The 17,504-nt window shown below is 35.5% G+C and overlaps 1 protein-coding gene across 2 annotated transcripts in view; it reads right to left on the bottom strand.

Moving 5' to 3' along the window:
• The window catches only part of LOC123503610 (argininosuccinate lyase-like), a 31,581-nt gene that overhangs the window by 13,965 nt on the left and 112 nt on the right, over window positions 1-17,504 (bottom strand). Inside the window, exons 2-8 of one of the 2 annotated variants that reach the window (XM_045253523.1) lie at window positions 16,788-16,945; window positions 12,941-13,091; window positions 12,188-12,358; window positions 7,165-7,296; window positions 5,450-5,550; window positions 3,320-3,513; window positions 2,650-2,849 (exon numbers count right to left, since the gene is read on the bottom strand). In XM_045253523.1, coding sequence (XP_045109458.1) covers window positions 2,650-2,849; window positions 3,320-3,513; window positions 5,450-5,550; window positions 7,165-7,296; window positions 12,188-12,358; window positions 12,941-13,078 — 936 coding nt within the window. In that variant the 5' untranslated portion in view covers window positions 13,079-13,091; window positions 16,788-16,945. Of the gene's footprint in view, window positions 1-2,649; window positions 2,850-3,319; window positions 3,514-5,449; window positions 5,551-7,164; window positions 7,297-12,187; window positions 12,359-12,940; window positions 13,092-14,126; window positions 14,522-16,787; window positions 16,946-17,504 lie in introns of those variants that run through there. The other variant, XM_045253522.1, reaches the window with a different exon arrangement.

Here is a 17,504-nt window from a genome sequence, read left to right as displayed (position 1 = left end):
CACAACGCACACCGGGAAAGCGAGGCCACAATCCCTCGAGTTACATCCCGTACCTATTAACTGCTAGGTGAACAGGGGCTATACATTAAGAGGCTTGCCCATTTGCCTTGCCACTTCCCAGGACTCGAACCCGACCCTCTCGATTGTGAGTCGAGTGTGCTAACCCCTACACTACATGGTGTGTATTTACCTAATTGTATTTACCTAATTGTAACATACGGGAAAAGAGCTATGCTCGTGTTGTCCCGTCTCCATATCTATTAATGTCCAGCTTTTTCTTAAAATCATGAATATTCCTTGCGTTGACCACTTCCACGTCTAAACTATTCCATGCTTCCACCCTTCTATGAGGGAAGCTATATTTTTCACATCTCTCCTATAAGTGGCCATTTTAGTTTTTCCCATGCCCTCTCGACATTCTTTCATTCCACATACACAGATCTTCCCTATCCATTTTTCCATGCCAATCATCACTCTGTATATTGCTATCAGGTCTCCCTTTCTCTTCTGTTTTCCAGGGTTGGAAGTTGCATTCTTTTCAGTCTGTCTTCATAAGTCAAATCTCTTAAGTCAGGCACCATTTTTGTTGCAGCCCTCTGTACTTTCTCTAGTTTCCTTATGTGTTTCTTTAAGTTCGAGCCCACTGTATTGTTGCATATTCAAGCCTCGGTCTTATCATTGCAGTAATTATTTTCTTCATCATTTCTTCATCTAAATATACGAACGCCACTCTTATGTTCCTCAATAAGTTCAATACTTCTCCAATTATTTTGTTTATATGTCTCTCTGGCGATAGGTCATTGGTAATTGTCACCCCAAGGTCTTTTTCTTCATGACTGGTTTTATGTCTTCATTTCCTATCTTGTACATACTCCTGATTCTTCTTTCACTCTTGCCAAACTCTATTTTCTTGCATTTTGTCGTGTTGAACTCCATTTGCCATGTACAGCTCCATTTCCATATTCTGTCCAAGTCTTCCTGGAGTAGTTCGCAATCTTTGTCACATCTCACTTTTCTTAACAATTTTGCATCGTCTGCAAATAGGCTCACATAACTGGACACCCCATCCACCATGTCATTTATGTAGACCGCGAACATTACTGGTGCCAACACTGATCCCTGTGGAACTCCACTCTCCACCAAGCCCCATTCTGATGGTCTGTCCTTAATTATTGTTCTCATTTCTCTTCCTACCAAAAGTCTTCCATCCATTTTAGTAAACTGCCATGCACTCCTCCTACCATTTCAAGTTTCCAGATCAGTCTCCGTGTGGTACCTTATCAAAGGCCTTTTTAAATCCAGATATATTCCATCAGCCCAACCATCTCTTTCCTGTATTACATCTATCACCCTCGAATAGTAACATATCAGGTTTGTCGTGCATGAACGCCCTTTTCTAAAACCAAATTGACACTCACAAAGTATGTCATTTTTCTCCAAGAAGTCTGTCCATCTATTCTTCACCACCCTCTCACACATCTTAGCTACCACACTTGTAAGTGACACTGGTCTATAGTTCAATGGGTCTCTTGTTACCTGATTTATAGATTGGGACAATGTTAGCTCTTTTCCAGTCTTGGGGCACTACACCTTCCCTTAATGAGGCATCAATTACTTCACAAACTTTTTCTGCCAGTTGCTCCTGCATTCTCTTAAAATCCATCCTGATACCCCATCAGGTCCCACAGCTTTTCTCACTTCTAAACTCCCCATCATATTCTTGATCTCCTCCACAGTTACTTGAAACTCCTTCATAATCCCTTTCTGTTCCATTACCAGTGGTTTGTCAAAAGCAGTCTCCTTTGTGAATACCTTCCAAAGCATCCATTCATAGCCTCTGCCATTTCCTGGGATCTTCACTGCATACTCCATTTACTTCTAAACTTTCAATACTTTCTCTATTTTTGATGTTGTTGTTCACATGTCTGTAAAAAGCCTTGGTTGGTCTTTACATTTATCAATTATATCCTTTTCTTGTTTCTTTCTTTCTTCTCTTCTAATCAACACATATTCATTTCTTGCTCTTTTGTAACTTTCCCACTGCTTAATCCGTCTTTTCCTTCTCCACCTCTTCCATGCATCCTCTTTTCTTGTTCTAGCCTTTTCACATCTATCGTTAAACCAGTCCTGCTTTCCAACTTCTCTATGTTGTCTTATTGGTACAAATTTTTTCTCACCTTCTTTGTATATTTTTATAAATTCCTTCCACTTTTCATTTGCTCCCTTAGCACTCTTGAATTTCATCCAATTTGTCTCTTGAAAGAATTGTGTGTGTGTGTGTGAGAATGCTATCATACGTGCATATTATCATACTAAAGCCACATCATTTAATTTATAATGAAGGTGAAAGTAGTTTTCAATAAGTTAAATAAGGAAGTAATCTCTATTCAATCACTGCCAAAAGACAGCTGAACTTTACGGTTGTTTCAGGTTAAACATGAATTTAATTTTTTTTTTTGCCAAATACTGTCCAACTTTGTACCATTCCTTGACTCTAACTGATTTTGAGTTGAAAATAATATAATAATAATAATAATAATAATAATAATAATAATAATAATGTTAGAAGCTTTTTAAGCATATTTTGTAAAAATGTATCTATAATGTCAATATGCATACACATTTCAAAGAACCATATATCACACGTACATTACCAGCCATGGTACCAGCTTTCCCTCTTATCAACTCAAAACTGTCTGGATTTTTCTTCTGGGGCATGAGGGAGCTACCAGTGGCATAAGCATCAGACAGCTCAACAAATCCAAATTCTCTACTTGAGTATAGGATGAGGTCCTCTGCTAGACGACTCAAATGAGAGCCAACCAGGCTAGCCCAGAACATGTACTCAACTGCAATGACAAACAACAGTAAAATCTGCTACACAGATATGCAGTGCATGCATGTAATAAACACAAAAGTAGATTAATACACACACATACTATGAAGAAAGACTGATGGAAATGAAACTACCAATTTTGCAAGATAAAAGAAAAAGAGATCCAATAACAATGTGCAGTATAAAATGGTTAATTGCAGTGAGAAGACAGATAGACAAGACCTGATGTTGCTGAAAGAAGACAAAACTAAATAGACAAGAGGGCACTCAAAAGATCAGTAAGAATCAGTGTTTTTTTAAGAGACATTAAAATAAAGTTTTACATATAGAACTGTGGATATATGGAATGGCTTGAGTGAAAAGATCTTTACAGTAGCCAACATACACATACTTAAAGCAAAGTTGGATAAATGTAGATATGGAGATAGGACATTATGAACCCTGCTTGAACCCAGTAATATACAAGTATGTAAATACACACACCAATGAAATCCCTGTCTCCAACTGCATTGAGGCTGTTCTTAGTTACTGCCTGGAAGCCTAGGTCCTGAGCAAGATTCTCCCTGTCCACCTGAAAGGGATTTCCAGCCAAGGCACCAGAACCCAAAGGGCACACGTTGATTCTTGTATATAAGCCTTGCAGACGCTGCAGGTCCATCACAATTGGCCAGGCATGGCTGAGGAACAATATAGATGCATGCAAGTTTCATATACTACTTCATCAAATCTACATAGAGGCAGATGAACTGACATCATCTTTATAGTGAGAATAACATAAACCTTGACAAGAAACTACTACATACATGCATACATATCCACTACCTATACTGATACAAACTGACAATGATGACAACTGTAATAAATATTTCTACTATAAGATTTGTGTTATGCACTCAAACTCATGAAATAAATATATGTATATAGTATATACAACATGACATGTATTGTTTACTCTAAACTCTACACCATCTGAACAAACAAACAACTGAATAAAGTAGTAAGTAGGTAAATACTAAATAAACCTTCTTACTATGCCTCAAACTATGTACACATATTACAAAAGCCATGCAAGGAAATTTCAAGATAAGTACTATACAGCTATTAAAATTACCTTATACAGCAACACATGGGTTATTTCTGGAAAAAATTAAAGAAACATATTATTGCAGGTATATTAGCAATACCAACACCTTCAAGCATAAATTTGGCATTGGTTATGAAATGTTCAAAGCAAAATTCACAGCATTGTTTATAAAATCTTTAAAAATACATGTATAAGCAAATTTAGAAAGAAAATCACCAGAACATCTACCTATTATTAGCAAATATACAAACAGCAAAACTTCTTCAATAAAAATATCAATTATTAGTAAGGTGAGGATGACAAACATAAATTATGTTTAGCCACTGTAACTTTCCTTATGTGAGAACAACTGACATGTTTAGTGTAAGTAAACTATTTACATAAAGTACAATAGACCCTTGATATACCAAACTACACTCGACTCTCGAAACAACGGACCTCCCATCAACGGATTTCGGAAACTACGGACAAGTTCTGGAGTCCGGTTTAATCTACGGACGAATATTAAAATGCGCGTGATTGTCCGTTCCCGGCAAATTATTGTCCGGTAGGTGGCGGGTCGGTCGCGTCATCAGCTGTTGGCCGCCATGTTTAATCTTCAGTCCGTGCATTTTCAACCAACAGCGAACATTGTCCAGTGCTTACCACAGCTTTTTTATGCATTTGTACCCTTCTGAACATACTGTGTTTGGTGAACTTAAATGATGAGGAAAATTTCTCCCACCATAAAAGTTTTGATAATCCATATGTAAATCATGTAAACTGGATTTATGTCTTCAGAAATTCAACTAGAGTTTTCATTAACTAGACTTGTCTTAATCAAATATGAACAATCTTATCCTCCAGTGAAGAACACTTCAGATTCATAATCAGGCATATTAGTAATGTATTACTCTAAAGAGGCCTGAATAGTATAACCAAATTTCCTTTACGGAATTAAATAATGTATCCTTTGTCTGATAGTCTTTCTAGATCCCTAAAACTCATGACGATTTATTTCTGACTTTACATTTTAAGCAAATAAACAAATATATTTTCACTTTTAAAACTGACAGTATCGTTAATCATCCTACCCAGAGGACCAGAACACCAACACACTGGTATTTGAAAGTTGAAACCACCTATTTACACTTCTCAATACAAATGCTCTTAGTACTAATTTTAAGCATTTAGGAATGACAGAAAGTATATTGCAAACTTCATATAAAGATGAAACATTCCACACAATATGAAAGCAATGTTAAGACAATGCTTAAGCATAGCCAAAGCAAAGCATGGGTCAGATTATGTAATGCATGTAAGGCATCATTCAGCTCACGGTATACTTCCCTGGATTGAATAAAGATCAACATCTTGGCGAATATCCACATTACCAAGATCTAATCTAGTTTTGTATTTTGGATTTTCCAAAGTTAAATATTAATGACTTTGGATCACAGTTTTAAAGTGATCATTTCCAATACTAATGACTCCTATCTTGAAAGAATTTATCACGAAACAATCTTGCATATAAAGATTGAGTATCTAACCTGAGAAGCCAATGAGCCCAGCGAATTGGTTGAGCTCGCTGGAGATGAGTATAGCCCGGCATCAGAATTTCCTTCTCTCTCTCAGCACGGCCAACCAAAACCTGAGATAACACTATTATCAGAAGAAAATGAGGCCAAAATATTTCCTTGATAAAAGTTCAATCCCCTAGCACAGTGGTTCTCAAACTGTGTTGTGAAGAACCCCAGGATTCAGTGAACACCTTTCAAGGATTCAGTGGCAAAAGTCTATAATCAATCAATATGACCAGGATTGGATAAAATTAAGTATGATAGGGATGATATCATTTGCATTTTAGAGAGAGAGAGAGAGAGAGAGAGAGAGAGAGAGAGAGAGAGAGAGAGAGAGAGAGAGAGAGAGAGAGAGAGAGAGAGAGAGAGAGAGAGAGAGAGAGAGAGAGAGAGAGAGAGAGAGAGAGAATTTCACCTACTTTGGGAGGAGGGCTCCAACAAATAATGGGTGATAGGGAGGTTCCGCCAAATACCAGGAAATCCAAAAGGGTTGCATAAGTTTGAAAAATTTGAGAACCACTTCCCTGGCACAAGGTAAAGAAGGAATTGACAAACTGAAGTCTCTGAACACCTCATGCTATCGAAAGGGAACACTACCAGAGAAATTTATCCATAGAGAGTAAAATTCTTATAGTATTGCTTAATAAGAAAAGGAGAATGATAAAAATACCTTCTAGTTATCTTTGACTGAACTATAATTACCATAGACTAAGCTGATCTGGAATCTATACACCAACTCTCTCCAATATATGCACTCATAATCAGCTTACCAAAACCAGGATTGCCGTAAATTGCATGTCCATTATAAATACATATACAGTGCTTACTCCAATTTTGCGAGAAATGGGGCGGCATTGCCAGTCGCAAATTTGGAAATCGCAAAATTGAAGTATTATTCCTATGGGAAAAATTGAATATGGTCGCATAATTTTTCAAATTTCCCTAATATTTTGCCCATATTTATATCACATATATATTGAGCCAGGTATCTTTCCATATGAATGATCACAGTGTTCAACAATGGCTACGAGAATAAAAAATCTGTCCACCATAGGTTTTAACAGCTTTTTTTTTTTTTCTCACTGTTTTTAAACACCATTCTCACAGTTGATTCTCCCACACCAAACTCTCTGGAAGTATCATAGTTACTTTTTCCATCTCTTTTCATCTTAATTATCTTCATCTTCTGCTCCAAAGTTAGCCTAATGTTTTTCTTGGTTGGTGGCGCCATGTCGCACAAAGTCGAGCACAAGGATTCCTCCAAATTTGCAGAGAGAACTCCGTGGAGGTGTACATAAACAAATGGAAGGCAGGAGGGAGCGGGGCAGTGTTGCCAGATTTTTATGAAAACTAGCCAAAAACCACCAAACTATGATAAATATAATATAAATGATAATAATATAGTACAATATGATAAATATGAAAATTAATAAAATATTGCCTATATAATACAGTAATATATAATTTGCGGGAATGCTCTCTCTCCCGCCACCACTCGCAATACCGTGAGAAAGGAGCAAGATGAGGAAATTTTAAAAATGGCAATTTTGGTCCTTGGTCACAAAATTGGCGAATCACAAAATTTGAGTAAGCACTGTACGTATGTTTACAAGGAGCAACCAGCAACACCATTATTTTTCATTAAGTAAAATTAATAGTAATTGAAAGAATCCAAAATGAGTCACCTGAATAAGCCTTTGCAGGTGAGGAGCCAGTTGTTGCACATGCTCCCTCAACCACAGCCTCATGTCCACTGCTACCTGGTCATTGCGGCTCCTCCCAGTGTGAACTTTGCCTCCCACATCTCCAACCAGTTCCTTTCCAGTAAAAAGAATAACATCAATTACAGACACTAAACAACAAATACAATGCTAAAAAAATTGTCAAAATATAAGGAAATACAAATAAGTGAAAAACAGTGCATACTTCTATTGGATTCTGATATTATGGACTGACTTACATACCATAGTCTGTTCTTCAATTTGCCAAACAGTCCAAACAGTCTTTCATTAAGAGAAAATGTCAAAATTTCAAAATCCAACACCCTCTCAAGACTTGTGGCAATGGCCAAAAATTTCTTCAGTAATTTTACTTCTTTATATTTCCCTCTTTTATTTCATTCTGATAGCACCACTGCCATCACATGTCTAAATCTGAACTCTTCTCTCAAACCATTGCTGATAATTCTACACTGGATGATTCTGGACTTGTCCCTCACTCTCCTCCTCCTCCTCCTGACTATTTCATGCCTTCAATAAAAATTCTTTACAATTATGTTTTTCATGCCTAAGCTGGCCTAAACCCTTGGAAGGCTTATGGACCTGATGGGCTCCTATTGTTCTCAAAAACTGTGCCTCCGTGCTTGCACCTTACCTGGCCAAACTCTTCCAACTTTGTCTATCAACTTCTATCTTTCCTTCTTGCTAGAAATTTGCCTATATTCAGCCAGTTCCTTAAAAAGGGTGACTTTTCTAATCCCTCAAAGTACCACCCTATAGCTTTAATCTCTTCCTTTTCTGAAGTTTAAAATGTTTAATCTATCCTCAATAGGAAGATCCTTAAACATCTGTCGTTTCACACTCTTTTATCTCAGCGCCAGTATGGCTTCCATCTACAGTAAAACCTCAGCTCACGACAATAATTTGTTCCTAAATCCTGTTCGTCACCCGATTTGTTCGTCTCCTGAATTAATTTTTCCCATAAGAATGTATTCAAATACCATTAATCCGTTCCAGACCAAAAAAAAATCATACTTTTGTCCATAAACCCATTCAAAATAGACCTTTAATGTATGCATGACATGAATGAAATAATCATAAAAATCCTAAATTGTTTTACTTACCTAAATGCTATCAAAATGAAAATAAAATTAATAAAAAGAAAAGGTTATTTACTTGAGAGACTGGACGTTGATGGCATGATGGAATGGAAGAGAGGAGGATGGGGAGGAAGACAGACAAGATCCGAGAAGACAGTCATGAGAGAGGGCTTTGGATGTGCACAGCGTGCCAGAGCTACACAACAGGTGTGTAGCATCACAAGTCAGTGCCGCTATGTGGGGCCCCGTTATAGCTGAGAGGATAACGCCGAGGAACCTACAGTAGAGCGCGCCGGTAACATCACCAAGCCCAGGAAAAACAGGAGAAAATCGTGGTGGCACGGAGATATGTTATGTAATATTTTTCGTATGTTCCTGTTTCTATTTTCTTTTGTGCTTATGTTTTGTTTTGTTGTTGTATGATAGCCGGGTTGGCTATCACACAAATGGCTCGCCTGCCGGCGAGCCGTTTAACAGCATTTGTCCCCCGAAATATCATTCGTCCCCTGGGTCGATATATTGACAAATATTCTGGTCGTCTCTCGAATTGTTTGTCCTTAGAGACGATCGTCAAGTGAGGTTTTACTGTATTGGTTATCTTCTAGCTTTCCTTGCTGAGTCTTAGTCATCCTATTTTGGATATTTTGATGAAACTTTTGCTCTTGCCTTAGACATATCAAAAGCTTTTGATAAAACTTTGATCTCAAAACTACTATAGTTTCTATCCTTCTCTCTGCAACTTTATCTTAAGTTTCCTCTCCAACCATTCTATTGCTGCTGTGGTAGATGGTCACCATTCTTCTCTTAAACCTATTAACAGTGGTGTTCCTCAGGGTTCTGTCCTGTCACCTACTTTCTTCTTATCATTCATTAATGATCTTAACCGAACTTCTTACCCTTTCCGGAAAATTCCTATACTGATGATACCACCCTACACTTTTCCATGTCTTTTTCAAAGACAACCAACCCTTCCCGAAGTTAACAGATCCCACTGGGATACCAAAGGACATCTGACTTTTTATTTCTCTAAGATTTCCAATTGGGGTAGAGAAAACTTAGTAGTGTTCAATGCCTCAAAAACTCAATTCCTCCATCTATACACTTAACACTTCTTTCCAGACAACTGTCACCTCTTCTTCAATGACACTCAACGGTTCCTATCTTCTATAATGAATATCTTTGGTCTATCCTATACCTATAATCTTAACTGGAAACATCACATCTCTTGGTAAAACATCTTCTATGTAGTTAGGCATTCTGAGGCGTCTCTTAACCTGTGTTCATTTGTGCTTTTCAGTGAGTTTGTTGTGTGGTTTACATGAAGAAATTTTGTAACACATGATGTCATCCAAGAAGATGGTTGCTAAGGCTAGTACTGCTAAGAGGAAACACACACACACACACCACGTAGTGTAGTGGTTAGCACACTCGACTCACAATCAAGAAGGCCGGGTTCAAGTCCCAGTGCGGCGAGGCAAATGGGCAAGCCTCTTAATGTGTGGCCCCTGTTCACCTAGCAGTAAATAGGTACGGGCTGTAACTCGAGGGGTAGTGGCCTCGCTTTCCCCATGTGTGGAGTGTGTTATGGTCTCAGTCCTACTCGAAATTCGGTCTATGAGCTCTGAGCTCGCTCCGTAATGGGGAAGATTGGCTGGGGGACCAGCAGGCGACTAAGGTGAATTACACACACTTATCTCCCCTCCATCTGGTCCTGTAACCTGCCCTCTCTCTCTCTCTCTCTCTCTCTCTCTCTCTCTCTCTCTCTCTCTCTCTCTCTCCTGCCAGACACAATACAACTAACATGATCGTATCTTGTTTATCATCTTGATAGAAAATTACTTTAATTTTGCATAAAATCCCAAATTAATTGATTTCTAAATTCATATTTTTTCGGTGTGGAAAGGATTAATTGCATTTCTATTATTTTAAATGGAGAAATTAATTTTGAGATAGTTTTTTGCAATACAAGCTAGGTTATGGAACTAGTTTATATATATATATATATATATATATATATATATATATATATATATATATATATATATATATATATATATATATATATATATATATATATATATATATATATATATATATATATATATATATATATATATATATATATATATATATATATATTATATATATATATATATATATATATATTATATATATATATATATATATATATATATATATATTATATATATATATATATATATATATATATATATATATATATATATATATATATATATATATATATATATATATATATATATATATATATATATATATATATATATATATATATATATATATATATATATATATATATATATATATATATATATATATATATATATATATATATATATATATATATATATATATATATATATATATATATATATATATATATATATATATATATATATATATATATATATATATATATATATATATATATATATATATATATATATATATATATATATATATATATATATATATATATATATATATATATATATATATATATATATATATATATATATATATATATATATATATATATATATATATATATATATATATATATATATATATATATATATATATATATATATATATATATATATATATATATATATATATATATATATATATATATATATATATATATATATATATATATATATATATATATATATATATATATATATATATATATATATATATATATATATATATATATATATATATATATATATATATATATATATATATATATATATATATATATATATATATATATATATATATATATATATATATATATATATATATATATATATATATATATATATATATATATATATATATATATATATATATATATATATATATATATATATATATATATATATATATATATATATATATATATATATATATATATATATATATATATATATATATATATATATATATATATATATATATATATATATATATATATATATATATATATATATATATATATATATATATATATATATATATATATATATATATATATATATATATATATATATATATATATATATATATATATATATATATATATATATATATATATATATATATATATATATATATATATATATATATATATATATATATATATATATATATATATATATATATATATATATATATATATATATATATATATATATATATATATATATATATATATATATATATATATATATATATATATATATATATATATATATATATATATATATATATATATATATATATATATTATATATATATATATATATATATATATATATATATATATATATATATATATATATATATATATATATATATATATATATATATATATATATATATATATATATATATATATATATATATATATATATATATATATATATATATATATATATATATATATATATATATATATATATATATATATATATATATATATATATATATATATATATATATATATATATATATATATCGTGCTCCATAGCATCAATGCTATATTAATGTTACTGGGGGATGCATTAATGTTAGTCAAACCCTAACACTAACCTAACCTAATTTTCTTGTCCATTAACGTTAATAAAACAATTATCGCTATTGGGTATGACATATATATAGCAATACTGACAAAATTTTACATTTCATTATCAGTTTCTTGTCAAAGTTCCATGCAGAATTTAAATTTTTCAGTTTCAAATACAAATAGCAAGTCAGTAACACATTTGGCTACTGTGTTTGAAACGTATCTCAATATTATCACTGGTATGTGTCTCAGAAAGCAGATAGTACAGTTGTCCTACCTTGAGTCTCCTTTCATTAGCAGTGTGGATGTCCTCATCACTTGGCTGAATAACAAAGGCACCTGTAGTCCACTCCTGTTTCACCATCTCAAGACCATTAATGATGGTGTTGCATTCTTCTTCAGTCAATAACTGTGCTTTCTGAAGTGCTCTTGCATAAGCAATACTTCCCTGAAAAGAATATAGCAATGTTTTTTACAGGTCTTTTCTCCCTATTCTTCAGTGAATACAGAGTCTAACATTTTTTTTTTGTTTAATGTTTTGCATATTGTTTTATCATGCAAAGAAAACTGACCAAGGAGAAAAAAACTAAAAACCTGTTAACAATGCCATTCTAAAAGAAATACAAGAACTACCGAGTGATACTTTTCTTCATAGAAAAAAGACAAAAAACAACAAAAGAGTGAAGATAATGATTAACTTTATCATTGGTTTAATGATAATTATTTATTACTATAATTGGTTTAATGATAATTCTTCATAAACAATTTAACAAGAATATATAGGGGAGGCATTGTGTACTGCCACAGAGCTTCTTATAAGGCTACATATCTATCTGGTTGCCCAATGTTGTCCATATACCATGATACAAAATGAAAATACAAATGTGTTATATCACTGCAGGACACTGTACTATGCCTATGGAAATTATTATTTATTGAAAATTAACTAACTACTCAAGCAAATGTTTTTTACTATTTTATTCATAAAGATGAGCAAAGTCCACCTATTGTAGCAATACTGATAATTTACCTGAATATCCTGCTTCCACATAGCTTTATCGTATGAGATAGAAGCATTGAACTTTTCCATTACAGGATCCACAGAGCCTTCAAATCTGCCCCCCCACAGCTTTGAGCCCTCTGCACTTGCTTCATTGGCTACATCCATGTTTAGTGGTCACCTGAAATATAAACAATTAGCAAATTCAAAGCCATCAAAAAGTAGCAATCTTCTATTACCATTGCTGAAAACATTGAATTTCCACACAAGATGTTTGCCAAACACATATAATATCATTCCTCCTTTCTGTTCTCTCTCTCCAGGAGCATCCCTCATAAGGATGACCACAACTAAAGAGCTTTGCTTCTCCCTATTTAAATATTCCCATCTTGTTTGTTCAAGTATTTGACTTGTACCAAAACATCTTTCTAGATATACACTGTTACCAATATAGCAAAATAATTATCACCCCAACCTCCCCCTATGAATTGCAAAGAAAATATTGAGAGAGAGAGAGAGAGAGAGAGAGAGAGAGAGAGAGAGAGAGAGAGAGAGAGAGAGAGAGAGAGAGAGAGAGAGAGAGAGAGAGAGAGAGAGAGAGAATGGGGTGCAGGGTTACAACCAAGGAATATACAGAGAATCCTTGGTTACAACAGACAACCACTGGCAATTCCCAACCCGCGCAGCTGAGGGCTAGGTGATGGGATGCCTATTCTATGGTAGTGCCAAGATGATGAAATTAAATAGGTACAAATCATTAATAATTCCATCTTGAACAAATGTCACGTTTTTCTCACTTATTTGATCATAAGAGCAATAAAAAATAGATTGTAAAACACTTCATATAGACGTTGGTTTTAATACAAGTTTATCAGTGTCAAGGTGACCTTCCTGCGCCATGGGCCTTAGTTGCGCGGGTGTCTGCTTGTTACTGCCCGCCACGCCCACCATCCTAGGACTGTGATGGAGTATAGCAAGCGCACACATTTCCAATAATCATACTTTCTTTGGTTTTAAGTGAGAGGTACTTAGTAAGAGGTAGCGATAGATTCACTACGTTTACATATATCGTGTTTTACACATGATCAGTGCTTACTATCTACATAATTCATTCTAGAGTGAATAATATCTACCTGTTTTTGCAATGTGTTTTGATTTGTTCACTTTCGTGTGAGAGCGTTATTGGTTTTAACTTCCCGTGTTTCAGTGTACTCACCCAGAGCGTGTAGTGTCCTCAAAGTTGGTTGAACCCCTAATCGTCTTTCAGAGTCACCTCACGTTAATCCGCTGTGATGTGGTTGTCAGGAAGAATTGCCTTTTCAACGGCTCTTCCCCTTAACCTCATGTTTCCCTTTTGTTTTTAAATTTCGATTTCTTTTTTCTCTGATTTCCAAAATGTATGAATATCGTTCCTTTTTTTTTTTTTTTTCTTGTTTTGTCTTCGTATATCAGATACCCCAAAAATATTTTTTATATATAAATATGCAATTGATTGTTTGTTTGATTGATTGATTGATACATTAATTGTTGAATTAATAAATAAATATTTGGCACAGTCCCCAAGAAACCGTTGTCCCGTGATATATAGTGTGGTTGTGACAGTGTTTAGATGCGTCTTCTGCGCATGCGCGATCCGGGAGTAGACGCCGCCGCGGCCTGCTGTGACAAAGTGTGGCATGGAAGCATCCAACGGGATTATGGAGGTGTGACATACATTTCAAGGCCCATGTTTAGTGTATCATTGAAAAATTAGCTATATTAACACTGTTTTCAGTCACAGCATATTTTAGGCCACCCATATCAAACAAATAGTGATATTTCTGCTTTGGTTCTTTTTCTACCATAGTGAAGCACTAGTCTTTCCACCGATACATGCTGAAAGCCAATGGCTACTGTAATAAAAAAAAAAAATCGAATTGTTTATATTCACACAATATCACTTGTCACATTCTGTCATAGCTATAGGCATGACATAATAATATAGTGTCTGTCGTTCGCTCCCGGGCCGCGCATGCGCAGAAGACGCAACTAAACACTTTGTCACGGGCCACACTTTGGCATGTGACACCGTCCCGCGCGCTCGCCTCGATTCCCGGCTCCTATTTCGTAGCTCCTCCACCCAGCTGATTGACGCTTCACCATCCTCCATGTTTCATAGGATGAAAGGCAGAAATATTTCCCCATACAAAGGCTGAATCACGACTGGAGCGGTAAAAGTCCCACCGCCGCAGCCCCAAGCCCCTCAACCCAGATGTGAAGGAGCTCCGCACTCCGGTATCGCAGTAAAAAATGTCCCGGAAGTGTCTTGCTCATCTGCGCATGTGTGGGTGGCCTATGCACTGCCAGACGCACGAGGAGTTAGGACAAGATTTATTAAGCATACTGCGCATGCGTGAGCAACATGTCATACCGCACTATCATGTATAGGGATAAATACATGTATTTTCCAAATTCTTTCGTCGTATATACAGTCAAATAAAATGTTTATTAAAAATTCAAATGATTGGTATATAAACAGGTCATTAATATCACGAATTAATAAATATTTCCATCTCGAGCATGATGATCGAACAGTTGTCACTTAGTGGAATCAACGAGGATTTTTAGGAGAAATGGAGTGTTTTAAAGGAGTAGAGAAATGGAGGAATAAAAATTAGGAGTTCTTTGTAAAGTCGAGAGATGGTCAAACACCCTCCCAAACTCTGCTTACTCTTGATTTAATGCTCATGAAATTGGTAAAAGACGAGAAGCGACGCCGACTCGAGGCTTATATGCATAGGCCACCCACGCATGCGCAGATGAGCAAGACACTTCCGGGACATTTTTTACTGCGACACCGGACACCAACGTCACCAAGGCGCCCCCGCACAACAGACGTCAAGGCAACGCAGACCCAAAGCCTATATAGTATATCGGCCTTGCGCGGACCCCCAAAGACAAGCCTTCCCGTACCGTAGGCCGTCACCTGTCCCTGACGCAAAAACCCCCACCTGCGCCGTAATCTCCGCCTCGGCACAGAGCCCGAGACATGTGATCTCTGCTCAGAGCCGTTTCCTGCGCGCAGCCTACGCCATTTCTCCTTTCTTTGGGGGAAAGGGGGTACTGTAGTGAACACCACTACACTACTACTACAATCATCACCAGACATGCACGCCTAACTGACTCCAGTGTGTAGTGATAAACACTACACTACTGCTACTACTACTATCCACTCACCACGTGAGACAGACAGCACCGAGACTCCGACACACACACACACACACACATACTCGCCAACACGACCGCTCGTCCTGTCACCTTTACCTATTGTACATCACACACTCACCTACACGACCGCTCGTCTCATCACCTCTACTCATCACACACACACGCGTAGTGTTGTGCTTAGCACGCTCGACTCACAATCGAGAGGGCCAGGTTCGAGTCCCGGTAAGCGGCGAGGTAAATGGGCAAGCCTCTTAATGTGTGGCCCCTGTTCACCTAGCAGTAAATAGGTACGGGATGTAACTCGAGGGGTTGTGACCTCGCTTTCCCGGTGTGTGGAGTGTGTTGATGTGGTCTCAATCCTATCCGAAGATCGGTCTATGAGCTCTGAGGTCGCTTCGTAATGGGGAAGACTGGCAGACGACGAGGTGAATTACACATACACTGACAGTGGTGGTTGAAATGTTGGACGAGGATGGCGTAAAAGGAAAAGTCAATGTTCAGGTCCATCACTTCGCACCGATAGAGCCATACAACTGGTGGGTAAGCCATACATACATACAGAGAGAGAGAGAGAGAGAGAGAGAGAGAGAGAGAGAGAGAGAGAGAGAGAGAGAGAGAAACAAATCTTAACAGAAAAACAACAAGAACAACAACAAAAACCACAACTTACTTTACTCCTATATCCAGGGCAGAACACGGAGATACAGGCTTGCCCGACTTTAGTGAACAGCTGCGGGCAGTCAGCGTGGTGCAAGCTGTAGGTAATCTACGCCGTGAATTGACCGCCCACAGCTTCCGCCAAGTCCACCTCATTCTGCCTGTCGTCACCTGGGAACGAAGCGGGTAATCAATGATGAAGGACAATTGTTATAAGGGCCCACTGACACTGACCTAGCCTATTGAGGGCCTCAAAACATAATGAAAAATCCTTGTATAGGCCCAATTCACTCTTACACATACCCAAACAAGCTTAAAAACTCAATAACATCCAAAAGCATACTAAAAAAAAACAACAACAGCTTAAAGTACCTCCAAACTCACTAGAAACACCCAATATTTACTGAAACAACCCCCACACACCCAAAAGACCACTAACACACATCCCCACCACTTATAACTCTCGAAATAAACCCAAACCCCACTCAGAACACCAACCAATCCCTCAAAGTTCTCCCAAACCACACTCAAAACATGCTAATACTCACACACCTCAATCCACACTCTCAAAATACGTAAAATATACCTAAAAGATCTAACACACACTGAAAACACACGAAATGAACTTTAAAACATACTTATAACACTTCAAACAGCCTGCAACACTAATGAACAAGCTTAAAATACCCCAAATCTATCCCAAAACTAACTATGCATTATAAAGAACGTT

This window comes from Portunus trituberculatus, chromosome 14, assembly GCF_017591435.1.
Source record: "Portunus trituberculatus isolate SZX2019 chromosome 14, ASM1759143v1, whole genome shotgun sequence".
NCBI classification, from domain to species: Eukaryota; Metazoa; Arthropoda; class Malacostraca; order Decapoda; family Portunidae; genus Portunus; species Portunus trituberculatus.
The sequence above is the reverse complement of the archived record's forward strand: the minus strand, read 5'-3'. Positions and strand labels throughout refer to the sequence as shown.